The following is a 25,899-nucleotide window of genomic DNA, read 5'->3' as shown; positions in this document are numbered from 1 at the left end:
ATGGGGCTTTCTGGAGGCTGAGATGGTTGCTGGTAACCCAGCCTGGCTTCCCAGAGCATCAGGCCAAACTGACCAGGACAGCACCACAGCTGGGGGATGATAAGTGCCTTAGAATGCAACCACCCTCCACAACACATCTGCTCAAGTAGAGCCCAAAGCCTCCTACTAGAACCTGATTGGATGTCACCTTCCCCAAGTGACCTTCCCTGTCCACCTTGCCCTTCCAAAGTGACCCATCAGTGCCCCTTCCCAGAACTGTGACCTACGCTGGAGCCAATGCACCCTTCCCTGAAAGGCTGTGGATTTTCAGAGCCATGTGTGAGTGAGTCATGATGGCTGATGAATGCAGAGAGGAAGACAGGATGAGATGAAGGCATGGATGAGAGGACGGCCCTGGGCCTGGGTGGGCTATTGCAGGAGGGTGAGCGGAAGGTTAGAGGATGCTTCTATGAGGGCAACATGAAGACAGGAAAGTCTGCTAAGAGCTGAAGATTCAGGGCTGATCATTGCACCAAGAGAGGAGAACATGAAGAGAATCTAGTCTCACTCTTGTGACCAGGGTTGAGCAAGGTGAGTCCACCGTCCAGGATACGCATCAGTAGAAATGAGTGTGTCTGATCAAGTAAATTAAATCACCACAGGAACATTTCAAATGTCTCACATACACAAGGTGGCTTAAGGTCACAAAGTAGATTCTTTTCTAGACCCTGCATTTTACTTAGGACCACAGAGAGACCATCCACTGTTAAAGCTGTTTTCCTCTCAGCAGAAAGTGCATTTCTCACTGGCAAGCCAGCACTTCAGAGTCAGAGAGTGTTGAGATTGACCTTCTGAGTTCCTGCAGGTGACAGAGCAGATGCACCATGGACAGGTTCAATTGATCCTCCCGGCGGTGGGGTTCATTCTCCTGGGCCTCTCGGCCCATCCAAAACTAGGGAAAACGTTCTTTGTGCTCATCCTGTCAATGTACCTGATGATCCTGCTGGGCAATGGGGTCCTCATCCTGGTGACCATCCTTGGCTCCCACCTGCACACACCCATGTACTTCTTCCTGGGGAACCTCTCCTTCCTGAACATCTGCTACACAATCTCCCCAGTCCCCCTTACTCCCAACAGCTTCCTGACCCCCGGGAAAACCATCTCCTTCTCAGCCTGTTTTAGACAGATGTTTCTCTCCCTTGCCATGGGAACCACAGAGTGTGCGCTCCTGAGTATGATGGCATTTAATTGCTACGTGGCCATCTGCAGCCCTCTTAGGCACCCTGTGGTCATGAGCAAAGCTACTGGCTCCTGGATGGCTTGTATCATTGACACTGTGCTGCAGACATCCCAAGAAATGCAGCTGCCCTTCTGTGGAGACAACATCATCAACCACTTCACCTGTGAGATCCTGGCTGTCCTGAAGTTGGCCTGTGCTAACATCTCCACCAATATGATCAGTATAGGGGTGGCCAATGTGATCTTCCTGGGGGTTCCCAGTTCTAGTCATCTTTGTCTCCTACATGTTCATTACTACCATCCTGAGGATTCCCTCAGCTAAGGGGAGGCAAAAGACCTTCTCCACCTACTCTGCCCACCTCACAGTTGTGGTCATCTTCTATGGGACCACCCTCTTCATGTACAGGAAGCCCAAGTCCCAGGACCCACTGGGCATAGAAAAATGGGACCTTTCAGGCAAGCTCATTTCCCTCTTCTCTGGAGTGCTGACCTCCATGCTCATCTACAGCCTCAGGAAGAAAGATGTGAAGGATGCTGTGAAGAACCCGTGGTACATCAGAAACACCTAACTGAGTGACTGTCACAGAATCCCAAGTCGTCAGAACCCCTTACTTCTAAACTCCTCATTGTTCTCATGGGAAAATGGTAACCTGGAGTAGAGAAGGGACTCTCCCAAGGTGCATGTTGTGGGCCATGAGACTAGGACTAAAAACTAACCTGGTTTTCCCACACCACCACCCCATTGTTCCATGGGCAATGGAATCTTCTATCTAAGAACCTAGAAGGAAAGAGCCTTCACATTTCTAGAGATGCTGGCTAACTATTAGCTTTGTGTGCAACCGCAGTGACATCATATCATAGCTATTTTATGCTAGCAAAATCTTAGATCCTCACCAGAAGCTGGTGCGTACCTGTGAAGAGTCATTGATGTGTGCAAAATTAAGAGACAAACACAGAACCTGGCTTTAGTAGAGCTGGGTTCTTGGAGTGTAGTGTTCGGCCCTATGTAGAACTGCTGATTACTGGACGTGCTTTGGTGTTATCCCAGAGGCCCGTGTTCAGTAAGAATGAGGTGAAAAATATCAGCTACGTCATCACAGTGCGTTGCCCAATGGCGCCATGGCAAGAATTCTCCTCAAGTTGTAGCACCAGGAAGAGAGGGCTCCTACCTTGAACAGCAGGACTTACCTGTGAGGAAACAGAGATGTTTGCACTCTCCTGCCTGTAGCCCAGCTCCAATCACGTTCGAGGCAGTACTGCACCGCTGGGAGGCAGCAGCTCTCAATCCCTTCTTCCCACGGGAACTATGTGACTCATGGCATTAACACCCTCCAAACCCTCCCATGGTGGTGCCCGAACTACAAGAACATCCAAAAAACGTTTTGGGCAAGGCAAAGAGTTATAATAATCCTCAATCCCACAGCAACCATTGGCCATTAGTAAGAGTTGGGCCCCACTGGTTATGGCACAGACGTGATGGGCTTTGAGTCTGGAGTTTGGATTCTTGGGTGGTCAGGAGCAGCCATAACAGCGTGGAGGTTGGAGGTTGTATCAGGCAGGAGACTTTCAATTGAACAAAAGAGAAAATTCTGTTCAACTTGGTTCAAGAATAACATGGACTTATTCTCCAGTATGGCCAGCCTCAGGCACGGTAAATCAGGCTCCAGCTCCTTTGCTCCGAGATTCTCTTCACTCTTCACTCTTCTGTGTGTCAGCTTTGTTCTCAGGCTGACTCTTCTCATGGTCACAAGATGGCTGCTGCCAGCCCTGGGCCTGCAGGTTCCCCATTCATTTGTGGGATAGAAACACTGGTTCCCACAGCAGAGAACAAGTGCCCTGAGGTTTGCTCTGACTGGACGGATGCAAACCACAAACCAATCCCAGTGGCAGGTGGGATAAGATTGTGCAGATGGACTTAGACCAGCAGGGTGCTCCTCTGACACAGAAGATGGGGTCAGTCTCACCCGCATGTGTGGCTGCTGCACAAAGGAAACTCCGGAGTTGTTCAGAAAGGAGTAGAGAGGCAACGGATCCTGGGAGGGCAACCAACAAATGTCCATCATTTTCTGGGCCCTGGGTGAGGCTTCCTGACTCTGGGAAATCCCTCTGAGGGTAGAATGCCTCTTACTGATTGAGACAGAATATTCCCATCAACCTCACCAGATGGGGGCTCGGTGTCACAATTTGATTGGAGAAAATAAGTACAAGAATGTTTCTTGTGCATCTGAGTTTCTGTCCTAACTTTGAATCTGCGCTGGGTGTGTTGTGTCACGTCAGCTCTGCGTCTGAGAAGGCCTCTCCATGGTCTGCATTTTGAGGTGAATCTTACCCCTCCCTAGCTTTGTAAATTTATAATTTTTCTACTTTTAATTTCCCTTTGCTCCATTTCCTCACCCATTTATTTTTAACTTTTTGGCCTTGGATGTATATTTGGATTACTTCAAACCCTTTGTGTGATGGTTCCAGGCATAAACTGAAAGACCAAACAAGCAAACAAAGCAACAAGTAAGCAAACAAACAAAAACCAAATGAACTGATGACAGAACTAATGACTAGACAGTGGGCGGGACAGCGGGCCGGCTGCTGGAGGCCCCTGCCAGCTCCTTTCTCTGAGCCTGCTGTCCATCTCCTACTTAGGTTAGTCTGTACGTTAATTCATCCATTTCTTCTACATTATCCTATTTGTTGGTGTGCAGCTTTTCATTGTATTCTCTTATAATCCCTTGTATTTCTGAGGTGTCCATTATTCTTTCTCTGCTTTTGTTTCTGATTTTATTTATTTGAGAACTCTCTCTTTTTTTCTTGGTGAGTCTGGCTAAAGGTCTGTCAATTTTGCTCATCTTTTCAAAGAACCAGCTCTTCATTTCCTTGATTTTTTCTTTTTAGTCTCTATTTCACTTGTTTCTGCTCTGATTTTTATTATTTCCTTCCTTATACTGATTTTGGGCTTTATTTTTTCTTCTTTCTCTAGTTCCTGTAGGTATATTTTTAGATTGTTTATTTGGGATTTTTCTTGTTTCTTGAGGTGGCCTGTATTGCTATGAACTTCCTTCTTAGTACCACTTTTGCTGTATCCCACAAATTTTGGCATGTCATATTTTCTTTTTCATTTGTCTTCAGGTATTTTTTAATTTCCTTTTGTATTTCTCCCTTGACCCAATAGTTGTTCAGTAGCATTTTGTTTAATCTCTACATATTTGTGACTTTTCTAGTTTTCTTCTTGTAGTTAATACTGTTTCATACCGTTTCATACTATTTCATACTGTTGTGGTCAGAAAAGGTGGTTGGTATTATTTCAATCTTCTTAAGTTTATTGAGACTTGTTTTGTGGCCTAATATGTGATCTATCCTGGAGAATGTTGCATGTGCATTCAAAAAGAATGTGTATTCTGTGGGTTTTGGATGGAATGTTCTGTATATATCTACTAAGTCCATCTGGTTTAACGTGTCATTTAAGGCCAATGTTTCCTTGTTGATCTTCTGTTTGGATGATCTATCCATTGGTGTAAGTGGAGTGCTAAAGTTTCCTATTATTATTGTGTTACTATTTCTCCTTTTATGTCTGTTAATAATTGCTTTATGTATTTAGGTGCTCCTATGTTGGGTGCATAGATATTTACAAGTGTTATACCCTCTTGTTGGATTGTTCCATTTATCATTATGTAGTGCCTTTCTTTGTCTCTTGTTGCAGTTTCTGCTTTAAAGTCTATTTTGTCCAATATAAGCCCAGAGAGGATTGGTGGCTCACACCCCACAACCTGCCACTCATGGATGAGGAGCCTCCTCTGGGCTCCCTCCCCCATTCATGCCCTCCACAGTTCATAAGCAATGGCTCCAAACTTCTAATACCACTGAGGGCACTATTTGAAGGAAACTTGGGTGGCTGATTGTGGCTCTGGTTACCTGTGCCTGCTGCAAACCCGCCATGTGATGGACATTTCTACAAGCTCCTGAGATCAGTGCTTCTGGAACTTATGTGCTCAGGAGTCATCTGAGGACATTGTGAAAATGCAGATTCTGTTTCAGAGAGCCTGAGGTGGGATCCCAGATTCTACACCTCTGAGAAGTTCCCAGGTGATGCCCATGCTGCTGTCCTGCAGACCATACTCTGAGTAGCAAGCCCAAGAATACTCGGGACCAGGGCCAGGGACTGCAGGAAGAGGCAGGGAAGCAGCGCCCATGTGGAAGTCTCCTGCCACGTGCCAAGTCCTCCAGCATCAGCAACCCAGTCTGGTCTCTCCAATGTGGGGGGGAGCGGTTTGCCCTGTGACCTCACTTCTCTTGAGATCTAAGCAGAATTGTTGATTTATTATCTTGTTCAGCTTTTTACTTGTTAGTACAGAGTGACAACTTCCAAGCGTCTGACATGTCAGACCAGACACCAGTTATTCCCACTTCAAATAGCTCTGAAGTGCAGTCAAGTGCAAATAGATATAAAAATGTGGTCAAGTACAAAATAAGAGGCATAAGTATAGCAGAGGAAGAAATAAATATATGTCAAATTTTGCTGAGGACACAATTACTGTATTTCTAAAAATTAACCAGAAAACTATTAGTAGTAATATGAGCTCAGAAAAGGAGAACATTCATAGAGAACAAACATAATTCCAGATATGAGTCAAGAAAACATTATGAATGTTATGGGAGTATGAAGGAAGGTTAGAGTGATTGACGAGGGGCATGGTAGGAAAAATCCAATACAAATGACCTTGATTTGTAAGGTGGAAGCTCTCAAATTATAACAAACAGAAGAACTTCTTTGCATGCGTATTCCTGGGCTCCACCCCTAATTTTGAATCTCACTATGTCTGAGGTAAGGCCAATAGGAAACCTGAGTTTAGAAACATACTTATTTAGTGGTTTTAAATCCCCCGAAGACGCTGCTGAACTACATAAATTGTTAGTGAAGAACCATTGAACCACACAGGTTAGATTCTTCCAACCAGATTTGAACTTATTACAAAGTAACAATTATTGAATTATACACCATTGGCTTTTTGAAGTTTTGTAAAATCAATGGTATCAGAGATATCAGAAAATCGGTTACAACTATAAGAATTTAATATGCATATGTCAGGTCAAAATTAATAGCATGAAGAAGGAATCTCTTCTTAATAAAGAGAGGGACAGTAACAGTATTTAACTGAATGAAGGTTGGCTTTTGATCCATACATCACGCCATACGCTGCCATAAACTTCAGATGGACTAGAAATAAACATAAAACACCATCATGATTACAAAAGCTAAAAAAGAACAGAATGATATATTTATTCCAGCTGTAGAAGAGAGCGTGATTCATTATTTTGAAAGAGGAAGAGGGTATCAGAATTAAAATAGACATGTTCAAATGTACATTATACCAAACTCGAATAATATTGTCTGGTCAAACAAGAATCAATGGAGGTTTGTCAGGTTCCACAAGTATTTGATTTATTTCTTTTATATATATATATATATATATATGTTCTAAATAACTTTTAATATGTAGCAAGACAACAGACCCACACAAACTTGTTACATTTTGACTTTTGACACACTAGAGGCTACTACCACATTACCATGCATGCTGTTGAGTTGACTTCCTTCTGTATAGACCTCAGAATAAATTTTTTCCTGCCGTTTCTGTGCGTTTATTTTATCTTCCTTAAATGTGTCCTTGATTAGAAAAAGTGTAGTTCTGCGCTGATCTTTTCTTTAATCCAAGCCTATGCACACCCGCTCACATAAAATCGTGCTGGGGAGTACACCTGTGCACTGTGCTCGTTAGTGCTGGGTGAGGCTCGGAATCATCTGCTTGGTGCACGTTCTCATCATGGTGTCATAGCCAATTGCACAACAACAAGTGAACATGTAACTGGTCACACGGTAATAATGTCACATTATAAATAGCACTGGGATTAACCGTACATTTGGGGTGCTACTACTCTGACTTTACATTTATGATAAGGATTTTGAGCAGTTATCCAATCTTATTAGTGAATCGGTATTTTCCTGATTTTTTCATGTCTAACTGGTATTTTTTAATGAATAAACTTTGTTTTTTAGAGCAGTTTTAGGTTCACAGCAAAATTGAGCAGAAGGTACAGAGACTTCCCACATGCCCCGTCCCTACACATGCACAACCTCCTCCACTATCAAAATCCCGCACCAGAGTGGTATATTGACACATCATCACCTACAGTCCATGGTTTACATTAGGACTCACTGTTGGTGGTGTTGTACATTGTGCGGTTTAGACAAATGTATAATGACATGTATCGACCATTATAGTATTGTACAGAATAGTTTCACTGCCCTAAAAATCCCCTGTACTCTGCCTCTTCATCCCTCTCACCTCTAACCCCTGGCAACCACTGATCTTTTTACTGTCTGCATAATTTTGCCTTTTCTAGAATGTCACATAGTTGGAATCATACAGTATATAACCTTTTCAGATTGACTTCTTTCACTTAGTAATATGCTTTTAAGTTTCCTCCATGTCTTTTCATGGCTTCATAGCTCATTTCTTTTAGCACTGAATAATGTTCCATAGTCTGGATGCACTGCAGTTTATTTATCCACTTACCTACCGAAGGACATCTTGGTTACTTCCAAATCTTGGCAATTATGAATAAACCTGCTATAAACATCCATGTGCAGATTTTGGCATGGACTTAAGTTTTCATGAATCAATACTGAAACAATTTCTCAGTACTTCTTTATCAAGGTACCATTTTAATTTAAATAAAGAGTAGTCTGAGATTAGAAGGTGAACTATTTTGAAAACCATGACCCTTTGCAAACTACTCATCTGTAGGAATCAGGATTTTCTCTACAGCAGGCAGCCAAAACCAAACACAGAAATAAATTGGAAGCTGAAACTGATGTGACTGCAATTATGATGATAATGCCAGATTTCAAGGTTTTCTGTTCATCAAAGTCTCATTTATTATCTTTGAATTCTTGTTCATTATCTTTGAACCAAGTAATTTGAACTTATAAAATAAATGTAGCAATAAAACACCACTTTTTAAAAATTTTATATAGCAGGACTCTATAAGATTTTCTTGAAAAAAAGGATTCTGCTGCTAAAAAATAAAAATAATCTTTTTAAAGTTTGAAAATTACTGAAATAAACGGGCAAAGAGAGTAGAGAATGGGGACAATTTCACGCTCACAGGCTCACGGGCTCTAAAGAGAGGGCTCATTGGAGGGTGGCAGGAGGTTACACCGGCACCACAGGTTGAGGATGACAGTGCCGCATTTTCTAACATGTTGGTGTTGGATGCCTTGGGGTAGAGCCTCTCCTCCTCCTCTGAGATCTCGCTGTAGAGGTTGATGGGGATGTCAGCTACACAGATTCTGCTCCAAGGCACAAGGACCCTTTGTTCTCCAAGGCCATGCTCCCAATGATAAAGTTAACAGCGAACATGACAGCAGTTAGAAAATGCTTTCTCTGGCTGGGCAGTTGATTCCAAGCAACAGCTTCTAGGAGGGCTGCACAGATCTCTGATGGACAGCTAGTTGTCTCCGTGAGCCCCCTTCCTTCTGAATGACTGAAACTTAATCTCAGTCAGTTCAGCGGGATCTCAGTTTAGTCAAGGCCTCTCCCCAACCCCCCTCCCTAGTTCTGAGAGGAATGCATAGAGCTGAAGCCATCCACTGGGACTGGGGAAGAAGGCAGGACATCTGGGCCTCAGTTGTCATCAATGCCTGTTCACATCTGCATTCCTATCTGGTATGTAATTGTACAGACCATGCAAACAGCAGCTATAGCCCCTGCATTCTGATCTTGAGGCCTCTTCGGGCTCTTGGCTCTCTCTCAGCTCCTGCCTTGCCCCTGTTGCAGGGCACGGAAAGCATCCAGCTCCTCTCAGTGGCGCTCTAGGCGGGAGCAGGGAGCAGGACTCACTTACGTCACACTGAGCGCAGGGCCATTTTATGAGGTGTGTCACCTCCCCGAGCTCCATGGAAAGTGAGGCTCAGATCCCCTCTTAGCGCATATTCTCAAGCCTTTCTAGGGTTCTGCATCCCACCCCATTGCATCCCCCAAAAGGGACCCCTTCTTCTCCTCCCCCATCAGAGTGAGTCAGATTGTTGGGGGCTGGTGAGGAGAAGGTGGACTACATGGGACTGGTCACAGTATTCTTCTATACCTGTTGTTCATACAAATATTTTATGCCCTCAGCCTTTCAGTCTAGGTTCTGATATCTCAAAAGTTTTTGCTCTTAAAGCTATTGTCTCTGTCTCCGCTTGGAATTTCAAATGTCTAATTTTTTTTCTTTTTCTTTTTGTGAGGAAGATTGGCTCTGAGCTAACATCTGTTGTCAATATTCCTCTTTTTGCTTGAGGAAGATTGTCACTGACCTAACATCTGGGCCAATTTTCCTCTGTTTCATGTGGGATGCCACCACAGCGTGGCTTGACGAGTGGTGTTAGGTCCATGCCTGGATCTGACCCTGAGAACCCCAGGCTGCCAAAGCAGAGCGTGCAAACTTAACCACTACACTACTGGGCTGGACCCTCAAATGTCTATTTTTAAAATCTGTTGACACACCGAGTCCATAACTAATCTATAAATTAAAACTTAGGGTGAGTTTATTATGAGCCAGGTCTGAGGACTATAGTCCGAGGCCTTCCTTCTCCAGGGAAGGAAGGGCACCAAAGAAATAGGGTGCACAGAATGGTTATATGTCATCTTGGAACAAAGAGCATACATTGCATATGACAGGAATGTCCTCCCTCGCTTTTTTTTTCTTTCCTGAGGAAGATTCGCCTTCAGCTAACATCCATTGTCAAACTTCCTCTTTTTTTCTTTTTTTCTTAAAAAATGCTGCTGCCACAGCATGGCTGCTAAGTGGTGTAGGTCTGTGGCCAGGATCCAAACCCAGGCCACCAAAGTGGGGCATGCCAAACTTAACCACTAGGCCACTGGAATGTCCCTTTTACAATAGTCATGTGATTTCCCTGCTGGCACAGCAGATCAGTGGTCACAAGGTGGGCACAGCAGGTTGGTAACTAATCCTTAGTTTCTAGGAAGAGATGCTTATCCTTAAGGAAATGCTAATATGGGGGATGATACATCCCTATCTTTAAGGGCATCATTCTTGTCTTTGGGACATTGTTAATGTTTAAAGCAGATGTACAATGCATGTACAATACAGGCCACATCAGACCCTTTTGGAAAGACAAGGTCAGGCCAAATTAGTTTTAAACCAAATGGCTTCCTCAAATACTCCAATATATCCAATATATCCTATTGCTTTTCATTTATTCATCTAACCAAAAACCTAGGAATTGTCCTCTTTGTTTGCTTTTCTACTCTAATGATCATCCCTGAAGAAATGAATGCTTTACTCTCATCTTTTAGGTCTAGTGAAGGAATTGTGGGGAATAAAAAAGATATAAATTAATACTTCAAAATATTGGCCCATTATATACTATGAAATCAGATACCATAAAGTCCTAGTTAAAGAACTCAAAATGAACCTCTTCCTTATCAAGATAGGTCAATTCACTATAATGAAATGTGTTCAGGCTAAACAAAACAAGAAAAATTAATTCCTTTAAAGATTAACTTCAGAAATTTGCTATCCATAAATTCCTAGAAACAATGCATGGGGTCCTAGTTAATTAAAATCAACAAAACCTGCCATGTTCTTAATTAAAAAATTTCTCTTCCTCAGAGAGATTCAGATTCTATTGCAGGAAGCAATTAGGAAACAAAGATAGACTAAGAGAAAAATCCCTCCCCTCATGGGGCAGGGAGACAGATAATGAACAACAGCAGGAAAGTAAACTATGTATATAAGAGGTTAGGTGATAGCGGCTCTTGAAAGAATAAAGTGTGAAAGAGGGCGTGCGGGGGTTGGGTTGGGCTGTAATTTTAAGTACGGTAATGGGGAGAGGCCATTTGAGTTAAGGCCTGAAAAGGAAGAGAGAGGGTTGTACAACTGTCTGGGAGAAGAGAATTCCAGGCAGAAGGGATGACAAAGGCAAGGGTCCTGAGGCGGGAGGTACAAGGAGCAATTAAGGAAAGACACAGAGCAAGAGAGGCTGGAGCCGCTGAACGAGACAGAGATAGTAGGAAATGAGATCAGAGAGATAAGAGGAGGCAAGGATAAAAGACCTTGAGAACCACTGGAATACATTTACCTTTTTCTCTGAATGAGAATGGGAAGACTTCGGAGAGTTCCGAGGAGAAGAATGACAGAAACCGAGTTACATTTTGAAAGGATCACAGTAATTGCACTGTTGGAAATAGACCGTAGGGAGTAAAGGGTAAAAGAAAAGAGTCCAGTTTGGAAGCTATTGCAATATTCCAGGCAAGAGATGACAGTGGTTTCAACCAGGGTGGTAGCAGTGGGCTGGGTAAAAGTGGCCTCCATTGTGTCTGACGAGCGTTAGCTCTCACGTGTCTCATTATTTTCCTATATTTAATCTGTCATTTTTCTCTGGCTTATTTCAAGATTTTCTCTTTATTTTTAATTTCCAGCAGTTTGACTATTATGTGTCTAAGTTGAAGTTTTCTTTGTATTTATTCTGCCTGGGGTACCCTAAGCTTTTTGGATCTGAAAGTTGATGTTTTTCACTAAATTTGGGTGATTTTGGCTATATTCTTTCGATTTTTTCCTGTCCCATTCTTTCTCCTCTCCTTCTGGGACTCCAATTACACATACATGAGACCTCTTGATATGGTCCCACAAGTCACTGAAGATCTGCTCATTTTCTTTCAATCTTCTCTTTCCTGTTCTTTAGATTGCACAATTTCTGTTGATCCAGCTTCAAGTTCAATGACTCTTTCTTCTGCCATTTCCAGTGTGGTGAATTTTTAACTCACATTGTACTTTACTTATAGGCCTAGAATTTCCATTTGGTTCTATTTTTATAGTTTCCATTTTTCTGCTAAAGTGACAGCCACCCCTTAGGAGTGGGGACCATGCCCTTATATAAGGAGCATACTCTAGGTCCAGCAAAAGGTGGAACTTTGTTAGACACGTGAAAAATGGGAAAATGTAACCAATTACCTAGAATACAAAACAGTCAACGGAACTCATCACCAAGATTACCCAGATGTTGGCATTAGCAGACAAGAACTTTAAAGCACTTGTTATACATATATTAAAGTACTTAAAGGAAAATACAGTCATATTGAATAAATGAATGGGTAATCTCAGCAGATCCACAAGTAACTTAACTGCATACAAGAACAAAGCCTAACATTCTTTAAAGGAATCCACACCCACAAAAAAATTTGAGCACTCAAAATACAAAATTCACAAGGATGGCACACAATCAAAATTTGTCCAACATGGAAAGAAGCAGGAAAATATGACTCATAATCAGGAGAAAAATCCATCAATAGAAACGTATAGAGATGACAGAATCAGACAAGGACATTAAATTAGCTATTATAAATATGTTCAAGGATACAAAGGAAAACATGTATATAATGAGGAGGGAAATTAAGATATAAAAAGATGCAAAGGGAATTTCTATAGATTAAAAATATACTGAAATGAAAATACACTGGAAAGGACTAAGAGCAGATGAAATACTGCAGAGGAAAGAAGAGTGAACCTGAATATGTAGCAATAGAAACTAACCAAAGTGAAGCACAGAGAGGAAAAGAATTTGGGGGAAAAAAATAAAAGACCAGAGACTTGGTTACCAATCTAACTCCGTTTAATTGGAGGAGGCAGAAAAAACTTTAGAAATTAGTGGCCAAAACTTTTTCCAAATCTGATGGAAAGGAAACACAGCCCCACAGGTCCCAGAAGCTCAACATACCCCATACAGGAGGAATGCAAAAAGACCACACAAGGCACACTATAATCAAATTGCTGAAAACCAGTGGTTTAAAGACAAAACCCAAAAAACTTTAAAGCAAACAGAGGGGAAAAGACTCGTTACCCAGAGAAAAGCAGATGAGAATTATAGGAGACATTTTGTCATAAATTATGCAAGCCGGAAGACAACTGAATGACATCATTAAAGTGTTGCAGAGGAAAAAAATAAGTCAACCTAGAACTCTATATCCAGTGAAAATATCTTTCAAAAGTGAAGACAAAATAAAACTGTTTTCAGACAAACAAAAGTCGAGAGCATTTATTGCCAGTAGACTGGCAATATAAGAAAAGTTAAATAAAGGAAGGATTTCAGGCAGCAGAAAAATGATGCCAGGGAGAAATCTGGAGCTACATAAAGGAATGAAGAGCATCAGAAATGCTTAAGGCGCGGGTGAATATAAAAGACACTTCATAATCTCTTTTTATAATCTTTTAAAAAATAATTGACTATTTAAAGCAAAATACTAACAGTGCATAGGAGCAAATGTATGACAACATTAGCACAAAAGATGGGAGGGGAAAGTGGAAGGATACTGTTGCCATGTTCTTACATTTTACACGAAGCAATAACTACTACTTGAAGGTAGACTGTAATAAGTTAAAATGTGTGCTAAGAACCCTAGAGCATCTGCTGAAAAGAGAAACAAAGAAGTAGAGCCAATAAGCCAACAGAGGAGAGAAAACAAAACCATGGAAATAGCGCTCCATTACTCCAAAAGAAGGTAGGAGAAGAGGAAAAGTAGAAAATGGAGAAAAGAACAAATGGAGCAAAGAGAAAACAAAGAGTAAGACAGTAGATTTAAACTCAATCATGTCAATAATCATATCAAATCTGAGTGGTTTAAACACTCCAATTAAAAGACAGATATTCTCAGATTCGATTAAAAAGAAACAAAGCAACCAACTACATGATTTCTACAAGAAACCTACCTTACATGGCAAAGGAACCCATCAACAAAATAAAAAGACAACCTACCAATTGGGGGAAGTTATTTGCAAATCATATATCCAATAAGGGGTTAATATCCAAAAAATATAAAGAGGTCATACGACTCAACAACAAAAAACCAAACAACTCAATTGAAAAATGAGCAGAGGATCTGAACAGACATTTTTCCCGAGAAGATATACAGATGGCCAACAGGTACACGAAAAGATGCACAACATCACTAACTATTAGGAAAATACAAATCAAAACTACAATGAGATATCACTTCGTGCCCATCAGAATGGCTGTTATTAAAAAGACAAGAAATAACAAGTGTTGGAGAGGATGTGGAGAAAAGGGAACCCTCATACACTGCTGGTGGGAATGGAAACTGGTGCAGCTACAATGGAAAATAGGATGGAAATTCCTCAGAAAATTAAGAATAGAACTACCATACAATCCAGCTATTCCATTGCTGGGTATTTATCTAAAGAACACGAAACACTAGTTCAAAAAGATATATGCACCCCTATGTTCAACGCAGCATTATTCACAATAGCCAAGACTTGGAAACAACCTGAGTGCCCATCAATGGGTGAATGGATAAAGAAGATGTGGTATATATATACAATAGAATACTACTCAGCCATTAAAAAAAGACAAAAATCGTGCCATCTGCAACAACATGGATGGACCTTGAGGCTATTATGCTAAGCAAAGTAAGTCAGACAGAGAAAGCCAAATACCATATGATTTCACTCACATGTGGAGGATAAACAACAACAAACATAGATGCAGAGAATAGATTGCTGGTTACGAGAGGGGAGGGGGTTGGGTGAAAGGGGTAAAAGGACACATGTGTAGCATGACGGATGGCAATTAGACTTTTGGCGGTGAACATGACGTAGTCTATACAGAAGTTGAAATATGATGATGTACACCTGAATATATATAATGTTAAAACCAATGCGACCTCAATTAAAAAATAAATTTTAAAAAAGAAAATAGAAAAAAAGGAAACCTACTTTAAATATAAAGAAACAAGTTAAAAGTAAAATGATGGAGAAATGATACCACATAAACATGAATCAAAAGATTTGATGGGTTTTGTTTGTCTAAAATACAGAAAGATTCTTTTGCACTCAGGACAAAATTATTGGTGAGAAACATTTTTAAAGTGCCATACTGATCTCTAAGCATCAGCCTTTGTCTAGAATAAAAGATAATCACACCAGTACGTAGAATAGAAATATAATGGGAGCCCCAAAGTGAACCACATATGTAATTTTAAGTTTTCTAATAGCCACATGTAAAAAAGCAGAAAGAATGCTGGTGGTTACATGTCATTATACATTTGTCAAAACGCAGAATGTATACAACCAAGATTGCAACCTGTGTGACCCTATTTTTCCATACGGAAGCCCCCTACAGGCTTCCCTTATGACATTTTCTGAGGTGCAGAGAGCTAAGGACACTGTGTTCCATTTTGCTTGGTACTAATGAAGCTCCTGGGACGTGGGACTTTCAGGTTTAAGACCAGGACAGTCCCAGGTAAAGGGAGATGTGCTGATCTTAGGCAGAGCCCATTTCCTGCTCAGCGCTTCCAGGGCACAGCTGGGCCCAGAGCAACCATCCGTTCCCTCAGCTGAGACCGGTTCCCACAGGAACTGGGGGTTTCTGGGCAGAGACACCTGTTGTGACAGGGGGTGAAAGCAGCTGGGAGGTCTGGGAGAAGGTGAAAGGATCTGACAGGATGGTGGCAGGGGCGCAGGGAGGGCGTGGAGAGGAAGCTGGAGAACGTGGTTGGGTCCAATCGCTGAGAACCTCTGGCACCATGTTAAATAACCGCACATCATTGCATCCTGAAGGAAAAGCGGGGGCCCGCGAGAGAGTCTGAGCCAGAGAGCTGTCTTCAGAGCAGATGTTTACAAAGATTATCATAATTTATTCTGTTTTCCTCTTGCAAACTTAAAACACAGAGAATAGACAGAAGGAGACCCGAAAGAGATACAAACCAACCTCAATATATGGACTTTGGTTGTAATTTGAAAAACTGTAAAAGGAAATTATGAGACAATAAGGAAAATGTAAACACTTACTGGATATTTTAATGATATTAAGGGATTTAAAAATTTTAACCATGGTGGTGCTTTTTTAAAAAGGGAGGGGAGAGAAAAACGGTATTAATTCGAGAGCAGAGACAGACAAGAGGAGGGGGAGGGAGAGAGAGAGAGTGAGCTTTGCCAGCCAGCGGACCCTCTCAAACCTTCCCCGCAGTAGCTGCGGGGTAAGGGGGGGAGTGGGGCCCCACCCCCAAACTGTCTCTTAAAGTCTAAACTCAACCTGGCGTTCAAGGATCTCCATATCTAGACACACAAGCATCCTCCCCCCAGCTTTTCCTGATAGGAATAGGTACTTAATAGGTCATCAAAGAAACATGAGGCTACAGGTGCCAAAGAGCCTCGGTGGCAAATCCATGCCTCGGGCCCTTGTCAGGGGACGATGTCTGCGGCAGAGCTCCTCAGATTTTAGGGGAGGCCCAGTTGTCCCGGGCGACACGCCTTCTTTGGGTGTGAGGCAGCGTCTGGGCAGAAAGGATAGTAAGAGGATCATTGCGGGTATGTGAAAGGGAGAAGTCCCTCTGGTTGAGCCTTGGACCACAAGCTAGTCCTCAGGCGAATTTGCAGTGTGATCTTGGCTAGGTCGGTCCCCTCTCTGAGCCCAGCGATGGCATCTGCAAACCTCGGGAGGTGGCAAAGGCGCTCTAAGGGCCCTTGCAGCTCTGCCATCCTGAGTGCCCTCTTGGAAGGCGTCGGCTGTGGGACGGGGCGCCAAGGCCCCCACACAGCCGGGCCTAACAAAGAGCAGAAACCCGGCCCGCAACAGGTTTTGGAAACTCCGTGCGGCCGAGAGGCGGGGCCCGAGCGCGCGGCAGCCAATCACCGCAGGCCCCGGCGCCGGGGCGGGGCTCGCGGGCAGCGGCAGCCAATCACCGCAGGCCTGGGGCCGGGGCGGGGCTCGTTGGCAGCGGCGGCGGCCGGCTGGCGCGGGTGTCCCGCGGCTCCGGACCGCGGCCGGGACATGGCTGCCGTGCGGAGCTTCCCGCGAGGCGCGCTGCTGCTGCTCCTGGCTGTGGCAGCGGTCGCGGAGGGGGCAGGGGGCCTGGCCCCGGGCAGTGCGGGTGAGCGACGGCCGGAGCGGCGGTTCGCGGCGTCTGGAGAGGCCGCCTCAGCGCTCCAAGATGGCGCGGGCAGGGGGCGGGGGTGCGCGCGACCCCCGGGCCGGCCCCGCGGGGTGACCCCGCGTCCCGAGGTCCGAGCGGGCGGGGCGTGCTGGGCGGGCCGGGCGAGGACCGCTCCACCCTCGCGCCCGCCGCCCAGCCATCTGCCGAAGCGCGAGCGGCGCCGGGGTCCGAGGCCTCGCGCTTTCGCCTCCGGGCAGGACCCCAGCCGGCGCTCGGCCTCCCCGCTCGGACCTCTGTCCGGAGCGCGTGACGCGCCTTCGCCCCGACCGTCGCGAGGGCGCATGGGGTTGCGGACGCGCGGCCGCCGCCCGGGCCGCGCCAGGAGGGACCGACTCTGGGCTGGGCGCCGCCTCCCGAGTGCCGCGCCGCCGCCGCGCCCCAGACGGCGCCGGGTCCCAGACGGCGGGAGGCGGTGGAGGCCGGCGCCCCTGCTCTCGGCGGCCCGGAGGCGGGGCTCGTTCTCGCCGCAGGAGCGAACCGAGGGCGGGCGGGAAGCGCGCCGTGCTCGCGGAGAGTCCCCGCGTGCTGGCCTCTCGGCGGTGCGGACTCCTGCCCGCGGGAGCTCTCCGCCTGGGAGGCGGGCACAGCAGGACGCAAGCGGCTCGAGTTCAAGGCAGAAGGGGCCAGAGGAGGTGAAAGGCTGTGGGTGCAGAGGGAGAGATGACGTCCCCCTCGGGTGGGAGGAAGAGTGAGTGATCCCCCAACGCTTCTGATGTTTCCTCTGGAGAGTGGGGTGGGACCTTATGCTGTGATCTCGGGATCCGTGTGTCACGGCACCTGATGGTAGCTCTGTTTCTATTCAAGATGTCTTGTATGAACGAGGGGAAGGTGTAACACTACGGGCTAGGTTTCAGTAAGTTGGCATTTGAGGAATCGTGTAATAGAGAGCCTAGCATCCTGAAAAAGGATGTAATGAATTTTAAGTTAGTACGAGCAAGCGCCTATCTGGAGGAAAGTAATAAGAAGCAGGTTCTCTTCTCAAAGAAGTCTCTTGGCGCGCTCTGTAGAAAGCGCTGGGATTGGTGATAAACCAGATCTAAGTCTATTCTGGTGTGCCGCTAAAAGTTCCTCTTATATCCGTAGACTTAAGCAGTCTTTCATTAATCATACTTTGCACCATGTGCCGTGTCTAGAAGAAGTGAGACGATGTCAAGGAGGTGGTTTTTATATAAGTGTGGTTTAAAAGAGCAAAACAGATACTACAGAGGTTTGTTTATTCAGAAAACTCTTTCTTGAGTGCTGATTATATGTCCGGCGCCGCTGTAGGTGCGGGGTTGCTGCTCTCAAGGAGCTTACAGGCTGGTGGAGGGGAGAGAGACGATCAACAGATAAATAAAATGATTTCTGGTAGGAATAAGTATGCTATGATGGAAACCATATGGTAACATTGGGAATTGTGTGAGTAGAGGGGCAGGGGTTCTTTACATAGTGATGGCAAGAGAAGTGATGGAGAAGGTAAGGTTCAGAATGGAGACCTGAAGACTTGTGAAGGTGCTGTCCTTAGGAGAGGCAGGGCTGGGGACGAGGAGGTGTGCAGGCACTAAGGCAAGAAGGAGCAGAAGGTCGTGTGGTTGCAGCAGGCACTAAGGCAAGAAGGAGCGGAAGGTTGTGTGTTGGCAGCACGGCACACGAGAGGGTGGGCTAGGGTGGATGGTGCTGAGCCTTGCAAAAAGCCACGTGAGGATTGTAGGTTTTATTCCATGTGCAGATAGAAACCAATGGCCTTTTTTTTTTTTTTTTGCACTGAGGCAGATTCACCCTGAACTAACATCTGCTGCCAGTCTTCCTCTTTTTGTATTTGAGCTGCCACCACAGCATAACCACTGACAGAGGAGTGGTATAGGTCCGTGCCCAGGAACTGAACTTGGGCCACCGAAGCAGAGTGCGCTGAACTTAACATCGGGGCTGGCCCAAAACTAGTAGAGTTTTAAGTAAGAGATGTGTGCTTTGCTTTATATTTTAGATGGCTCTGACTGCTGAATGAAAAAAAGTGATTCTAGTGGGGTGGGAGTAAAAGCAGGGTGACTAGAAACCCATTGCAGCAGTCAAAGCAGGAGATAATGGTGACTCAGAGTAGAGTGGTGGTGGGGATAGATGAGGAGAGATTCAAGATATGTTGCTGAAGGATTGGATGTGAGGGAAGGAGGAAGTAAAGATTACTCAGAGACTTTTACTTTGACTAACTTAGTGACAAATGATGCCATTTACTGAGGTCAGGAAGGTGGTGGGGAGCTGTTTAGGGGGAGGTGGGGTTTGTCAGGTGAGTGGAGAAGAGAATCAGAAGTTCCATTTTTATGTTTAAGGTGGATCTTAGGAATAACTGCCCCAGGACCATTGCTTATTAAGCTAAATTTTATACCTGTCAGTAATCCATTGAGCACGTGTTTGTTAAGCTGTTAGTAGTGCCTGACCCTGTGATAGGCACTAGATATAAAGTGGTAAGCAAAAACAGACATGGTCCCTGCTTTCATGGAGTTTATGTTTAGTGGGAAATTTAGACGTTAAATGTCACCAAAAAATGTATAATATCTACAGTGCTAATATTATGTGGTTATATTAGTACATATCCATTTATATTCTAAATCTGAAGACTGTGTTTCAGGAGAAATCATATGATTTAGGCAAGTATATAGCACATAATACGAGGGACGCTTGTACTATAAGAAAAGTGTGGTATTGAGGGAAACATTCTGACCGTGGACTGTACCACTGGGAGCCATTCATCCATCCTTCCGTGTCTTGTTCTGTAGATGGGAGGCCTGCAGCGTGGAGTGGAGAAGGGAATTATCCAAGAGTACTGGTTATTAGCATCTGAGAGGAGGACCTGGAGAGTCGTTTGCTTTAGTTGTTTCATAATGATGAATGTCTGGGTTGAGCTTCTTGTGACCCCCAAAGAAACAGAAACCAAGGTAGGTCAGGATTAGGGGGCCACTTATGTAGCATCTAACAGGGAAGCGCCTGGAGCCGAGGGTAGGAAATTCAGCACAGCCAGACTCCGGGGACTGCTGTGGGTACTGGAAAGCTGCCAGGAACCAAGCCTACTCTTAGAGGCAATCTCTCTCTACCTGTAACTTCTCTCTGTGCATCTCTCTCTGCCAACAGCTTGCTCTTTCAGCTCACGGTTTCTGCACCACCATAAAACTCAGCTTCCCCAGTCCCAACTCGTCTTGACCTTTTAGCTGCAGAGCCCAACACCACTGGCTGCACAGCTCTGTGCCCGAGTATGTGATTGAGTCCAGTGCATCTTTAGACCTAGGCCCAAAGCTCACGATGTTCGCTGAGTTGTGGGCTGGTCACCATACGAAATGTGGTACTGAAGTGGTACCCTGAGAGCAATAAGACTTTTTTCCTTTTATAACAAGGCATTGTATAACTAGGAAATTATTATTTATTAATTAATGAATAAAATTTTTTGAGCTGAGCACAGTGCTAAATGGGCACAAGAAGTTTGTAGTCAATCTGGGGATACCGTGTAAGTACAGGCATGAAGTGATTAGAGAAGAGTTAAGTGTTAGTTTCCAGTGGTGACTGGAAAAGTAGGGCCTTTAATAACAAAAACAACATGGCTTGGGGTTGTTGGCGAAGAAAGGCTTCCTAAGAGTTGAGATGGGATTTTAGCTTTGAAAGATGTTTCGGATTTAGGACAGCAGGAAGAGGGCACTTCAGGCAGAAGGCTGTGTTCAAGGTAAATGCAGACTTTCCTTGTCGCAAAATAATGGAAGGGGGGCCGGCCCGGTGGCGCAGCGGTTAAGTGCACTGGTTCCGCTTTGGCGGCCCGGGATTCGTCGGTTCAGATCCCGGGTGCAGACATGGCACCGCTTGGCACGCCATGCTGTAGTAGGCGTCCCACATATAAAGTAGAGGAAGATGGGCACAGATGTTAGCTCAGGGCCAGTCTTCCTCAGCAAAAAGAGGAGGATTGGTGGCAGATGTTAGCTCAGGGCTAATCTTCCTGAAAAGAAAAAAAAGGAAGGCCAGGGAAGGGAAGATGAGAAGACTTGGAAAATCTAGAATTGGAAAAGCAGGAAGCCATTGTAGGCACTTGATTAGAAGAGTGACATCATGAAAAGTCTATTAGAAAAATTAATCGGGCAATCATATTGGTGATAGAATCAAATGAATATAGTTGGTTGTTGCAGCGATGCAGTATGCAGCAAGCAATGGAGAAGGATATCTGTAATATGTAAATGATTCAGGAAAAAAACAGAATATGTATCTGTCTAGACAGAGAAAGCGGTTTGACAGGGTGTTAGCAATGTTGAATCCAGGGGGTGAGTACGTGGATGATCATTTTACTGTTTGGCTCTTCCTTGGCCGATGATATCTTTTATATGTATGCACACAAACACATGCCTGTGTTTAAAAGGATATGTGACAATTGCAAGTGTGCATTTGTAAGTTAATGCAGTTGTCATTTAAACTTTTTAAAAGTGAATGTCAATTTCCAGGCTGTTTTGAAAATAAAAATTTGATTAAAAGTAAGATCAGATTTTCTGTTAACATCTTTTCTTTGTTTAGAATGACTTTTTTCCATTATCAGCTCAGATTAGTTTTTCCTTCTCAACAGTGTAGGATATATATATATTTTTTATATATTCGGTTTTAGTAGTTCTTTAGGAAGACATTGATTAGAGGGAATCTATTTAGAAAAGAAAACAAGAATGACATTTCATTAACCAAATTGAATTACAGCTTTTGGGAGACTTCTGTGGCAAAATCCCTTTAACTTCAAAAATCCTCTAATTATATGAGTATTTTAGTTTTTGATTAGGGTGTGTATTTGTTTTTTTGAATGCTAGTTGGCCTTAAAAGTTGCGTTTTTCCCTTGTGGCTGGAGCAGGTGCTTCCTCCTTACTTTCCTGTCTTCGCTGCTTACATGTGGCCCAAACCAGCAGCCAAACCTTGATGTTTCTAATTATTGGATCATTCTGTTCGCATATTTCTAGGTTACACTGATACCTTCTTAAACCCAACATACATGGCCTTTAGTATTCAGTTGTTGGTTTTTATTAATTTTATAGTACAGACTCTTGGAATAAGAATGCAAAATATGACACTCATGTTGTTAATGAGAAAACACTTTGCTTTTTTTTCCGTCATGTCAATATCATGTTTTATTTTGAATTATATTTATCTGTTCAATTCCATTTTATGAGAAATAAGCAGCTTTAAAGTTTTTATTTAAGAACAAGAAATTAGAATCAAATTATAAAAACAAAATATTTCTAGAGTTCATTGTCTTCTCTTGTATAAAACATTAGGCCTCAGAGTTTTTTTGCACTTGAATAATTGAATGACCCAATTAATCCATTTTAAAAGCTCTAAAAACAACAAAGACCTTTGATTGCCACAGTAATTGCATTTGAATCCCTCCCCCCCATTCCTAATGAAGGCATATGAATTGATGTCTATTTGTAGACATTTATTTCATGGAAAATATGCAGTGGTAAAGATTATAATGAGTTTTTGTTGTTTCAGAGGAAGAAAAGTGTGAACCCCTATCCTAATGGCTAAGGTGAAGAGTAGAGTGTGGAGAATGGGGTGGAGCATCGGCTGTCCGCGGAGGACGGCAATCCTCTCCTGGGGGGACTGTGCTCCTACAGGGGCTGCTGGGTTGGGAGGAGAAGGCGTTGTTACAGAACACTTCAGGCTCTCCTATTCCACCCCATTTAGTCAAACATATCAGAAGGCTTTTGGAAAGACTAGAAGGAGGTATGTCAAAATGTCAGCACAGGTTCTGGCAGGACAGTGGGAGTCTAGATCATTTTTCTTATATTCCAAATTTTGGGGTTTCTTAATGAAAAAAATAATTATCTTAAAATTTTAATTTTGGGAGTCATTCCACTATAAATTTTACCTTTACCATTAAATAGGAAAAGAAATAGGCCTTTATATTTTTAATAAAACCTTCCATTGTTATCGGAGTTTTAATTATAACACGTTTTATGTTTCTGTTCTGAATAGGCCTGGTTCCCAGAAACTCTTTTTCAAAAATCCCTAGGCCCAACTCAGCCTCTTGTCTGCCTGTTTACTCTTTGCTAAGCCTGTATTTTATTGGGACCATATGTTATCCTGAGTTACCTCTGCTTATGATCAGCTGGATTTTCTGCCCATGTGACCATGGTGTTAGAGGGTAGTAGAAAGCAGCAACTTCTAGAGCATTTCAAAAGAGCACACAGTCTCACACAGGAGTGCCTTTTTTTTTCCCCGCCTGCCTTCCCTCCCCATTGTAATGAGCCTGGGGACATAACAGAATCTTAGAAATGGGGGTAACGTGGTGTGGCGTGGCAGAGGATAAGGAGTGTTGAGAGAAAGCCTAGTGAGTGATTGGGCCCTCCCTCCAATTAGAGCTTCTCAGAAAGTAACTACAGCGTTCGTTATAAGCCAAGAACATTTTTTTTTCTCTTCTGAAACTTAGTGAAATTTTTATATGTTCTTCACAATTTTTAAGTAGACTGTTTAGAACCTCGACACCTTTTCTCATAGAAATAGTATTAGAAAGCCAGCCCCACAACAGTCTTTTATGAAACCAAACTATAGTAATATGCCAATAATATCATAAACCCTGTCATTGTTTTAGAGAGAAACAATTTCCAGTTTCAAACTTAGGAGACTTCTTGGTAAGATTTAAGGAGGATTTCTTTTGTTCATTTATGTATTCATTCATTTCTCCACATTACCAATCCTACCTTCAATCAAAAAAGTTCTGTTTTCATCTAATTTATATGCTGAAATCCTATAGATTTTATTTGAGGAGATTATGGTGCAAATTTAACTCTTGTATCAATCTAGCTGCCTGAAATGTGATATTTCCATCTCCTTGTGTCTTTGACTTGCCAGTCTGGACAGCCGCTGATAAATCCAGCTGTATCTCGTTTCCAGTCAGCTACGCTCTGGAATAGTAACAATCCCCTGCTGATTGTCTCTGTAACCAATTTATGATTTCTCTCGGCCCGTAATGCTGCTTGGCGACATTTTTCCTTTTCTCTAATTTGATATTTCTCAAGCTGGCGGGCGTTCTGAAATGTTAATAAGTGGCATGAAGAAAGTGTTCTGTGCTCTGAGAAATTTATCTACTTAGATCCCTTTTTAGGAGATTATTAATAATGCGTATTAACATGTTAAAAACTTCATGAGATCCTGCAGTAAAGAATTCCTTTATTTCCCAATTTATTTGAACATGAAACATTTTCTCTTGAGGGATAAATATTAACAACTCATGAAACAGTGTTTCATAGAACACAAGTTGAGAAGCATATCTATAGTTGGCCCCCTTTCTCTGTTCTCAAAAGTGGCTGTTGCAGACCTCTACACTTTCAGCTCATGCCCTCAAGCCCATCTCAATGCTTTTTGTTTTCAGACCCAATTTCTATTTTACTGAGAAAACAGAGACTATCAACTTCTCTCTAAATTTATCAGTGTCCTCATATCCTTTCCTCTGGTCTAGACGTTGTTCTACCATCAGGCTGTAACCTGGCTCAAATCAGAGAGCATAATAGCTATTCACTGTTGTAGCCCTAGCCCCAAACACAATGCCTCTTCTTGAACTCACATCCCTTTCCAGTGATCATCTCATTTCTCTGTATTTTGTTTCACCCACAACTGGATATATGGCAATTCACTTCTGGCACTAACCACCCAGAGTTAAAATAGACCCCACCAGTTAAAGAGCATAGTCCTCTTACTCCAGACATCAGCCACAGTGCGGGGGGGTCCCCAGGCCACCAACACTTCTCACCAACTGGCTATAAATCCAGGCTTCCCGTGACCCCCTCAGAAGTGGTAATTCACTAGAAGGACTCAGAACTCAGGATATGATTATAGTTTTATTATAAAGATTACAAATTGGGAGGACCAGCCAAATGAAGAGACACACGGGGCAAAGTCTGGGAGGAAATTCAGAGCTTTTATGCCCTTGTTACCACACAAAATTGGGGATCTCTTAAATTAATTTTAATTAATTGGGGTTTGCATAAATTAATTATGGCATCAGCTTTTGGGAAAAGAGATCAGCTTTATTCTGTGAGATCCATCTGCAGGGAGACGGGGTGTGTGCCCTCGTATCTGCCTCCCTGATTTGGTATTCAGGGCGCAATTTAAGAGGTTAGGGAGTCAAGGCTGGCACACAGGAACGCTGATGGGACAGCTTTTGATTGGTGGTCTTCAGGCATTTATGGCAAGATTCTAAATGTTTATGATTAGGTTCTAAATATTTATGATTGTGTTTTAAGCATTTGTGATGAGCTTCTAAACCTTTATGGTAAGGTGGGAAAGGAATTTTAACACCGGATCTTCTGGAATGACGGACCGCTTGCTTCTGATAAGAGTGATGTTTAAGTTCCAGTCATGTCCTGGTCCTTTGGTTCATGGGGAAGAGAGTCTTTGGTTCTCTGGTCATTTCAGGTCAAGATTTCTTCTGCACATGCTCAGGCTATGCAACTTTGCAAATTTTCTGAAAGGCGATTCTTAATCACTCTGTTGATAAGATGGGGTCAGTCGATCTGGTCCTGGAGGGCCCTCAGGTACACCCTCTCCTCATGGAATCAGTGTGCATCACCCTCCTGGCACATCAGTGTTGAACAACCAGGAAAGGTCTGCTGAGCTTCAGTATCTAGAGTTTTTATTGGGATTTTATCACACAGGCATGATTGATTGAATTATTGGCCATGTGGTTGAACTC

General features: G+C 43.4%; 1 protein-coding gene and 1 pseudogene across 2 annotated transcripts in view; both read left to right on the top strand.

Moving 5' to 3' along the window:
• The first annotated feature begins 856 nt into the window (after positions 1-856).
• LOC106831683 (olfactory receptor 13C7-like) lies at positions 857-1,787 on the top strand (annotated as a pseudogene).
• Positions 1,788-16,989: 15,202 nt separating this feature from the next.
• The window catches only part of RECK (reversion inducing cysteine rich protein with kazal motifs), a 97,095-nt gene continuing 88,185 nt past the window's right edge, over positions 16,990-25,899 (top strand). The window contains exon 1 of one of the 2 annotated variants that reach the window (XM_044779218.2): positions 16,990-17,156. In XM_044779218.2, the coding sequence (XP_044635153.2) occupies positions 17,057-17,156 (100 nt within the window). In that variant the 5' untranslated portion in view covers positions 16,990-17,056. The remainder of the gene's footprint in view (positions 17,157-25,899) is intronic. The other variant, XM_070519185.1, reaches the window with a different exon arrangement.

The sequence above is a fragment of the Equus asinus genome, chromosome 10 (genome assembly GCF_041296235.1).
Source record: "Equus asinus isolate D_3611 breed Donkey chromosome 10, EquAss-T2T_v2, whole genome shotgun sequence".
Classification (NCBI taxonomy): domain Eukaryota; kingdom Metazoa; phylum Chordata; class Mammalia; order Perissodactyla; family Equidae; genus Equus; species Equus asinus.
The sequence above is the reverse complement of the archived record's forward strand: the minus strand, read 5'-3'. Positions and strand labels throughout refer to the sequence as shown.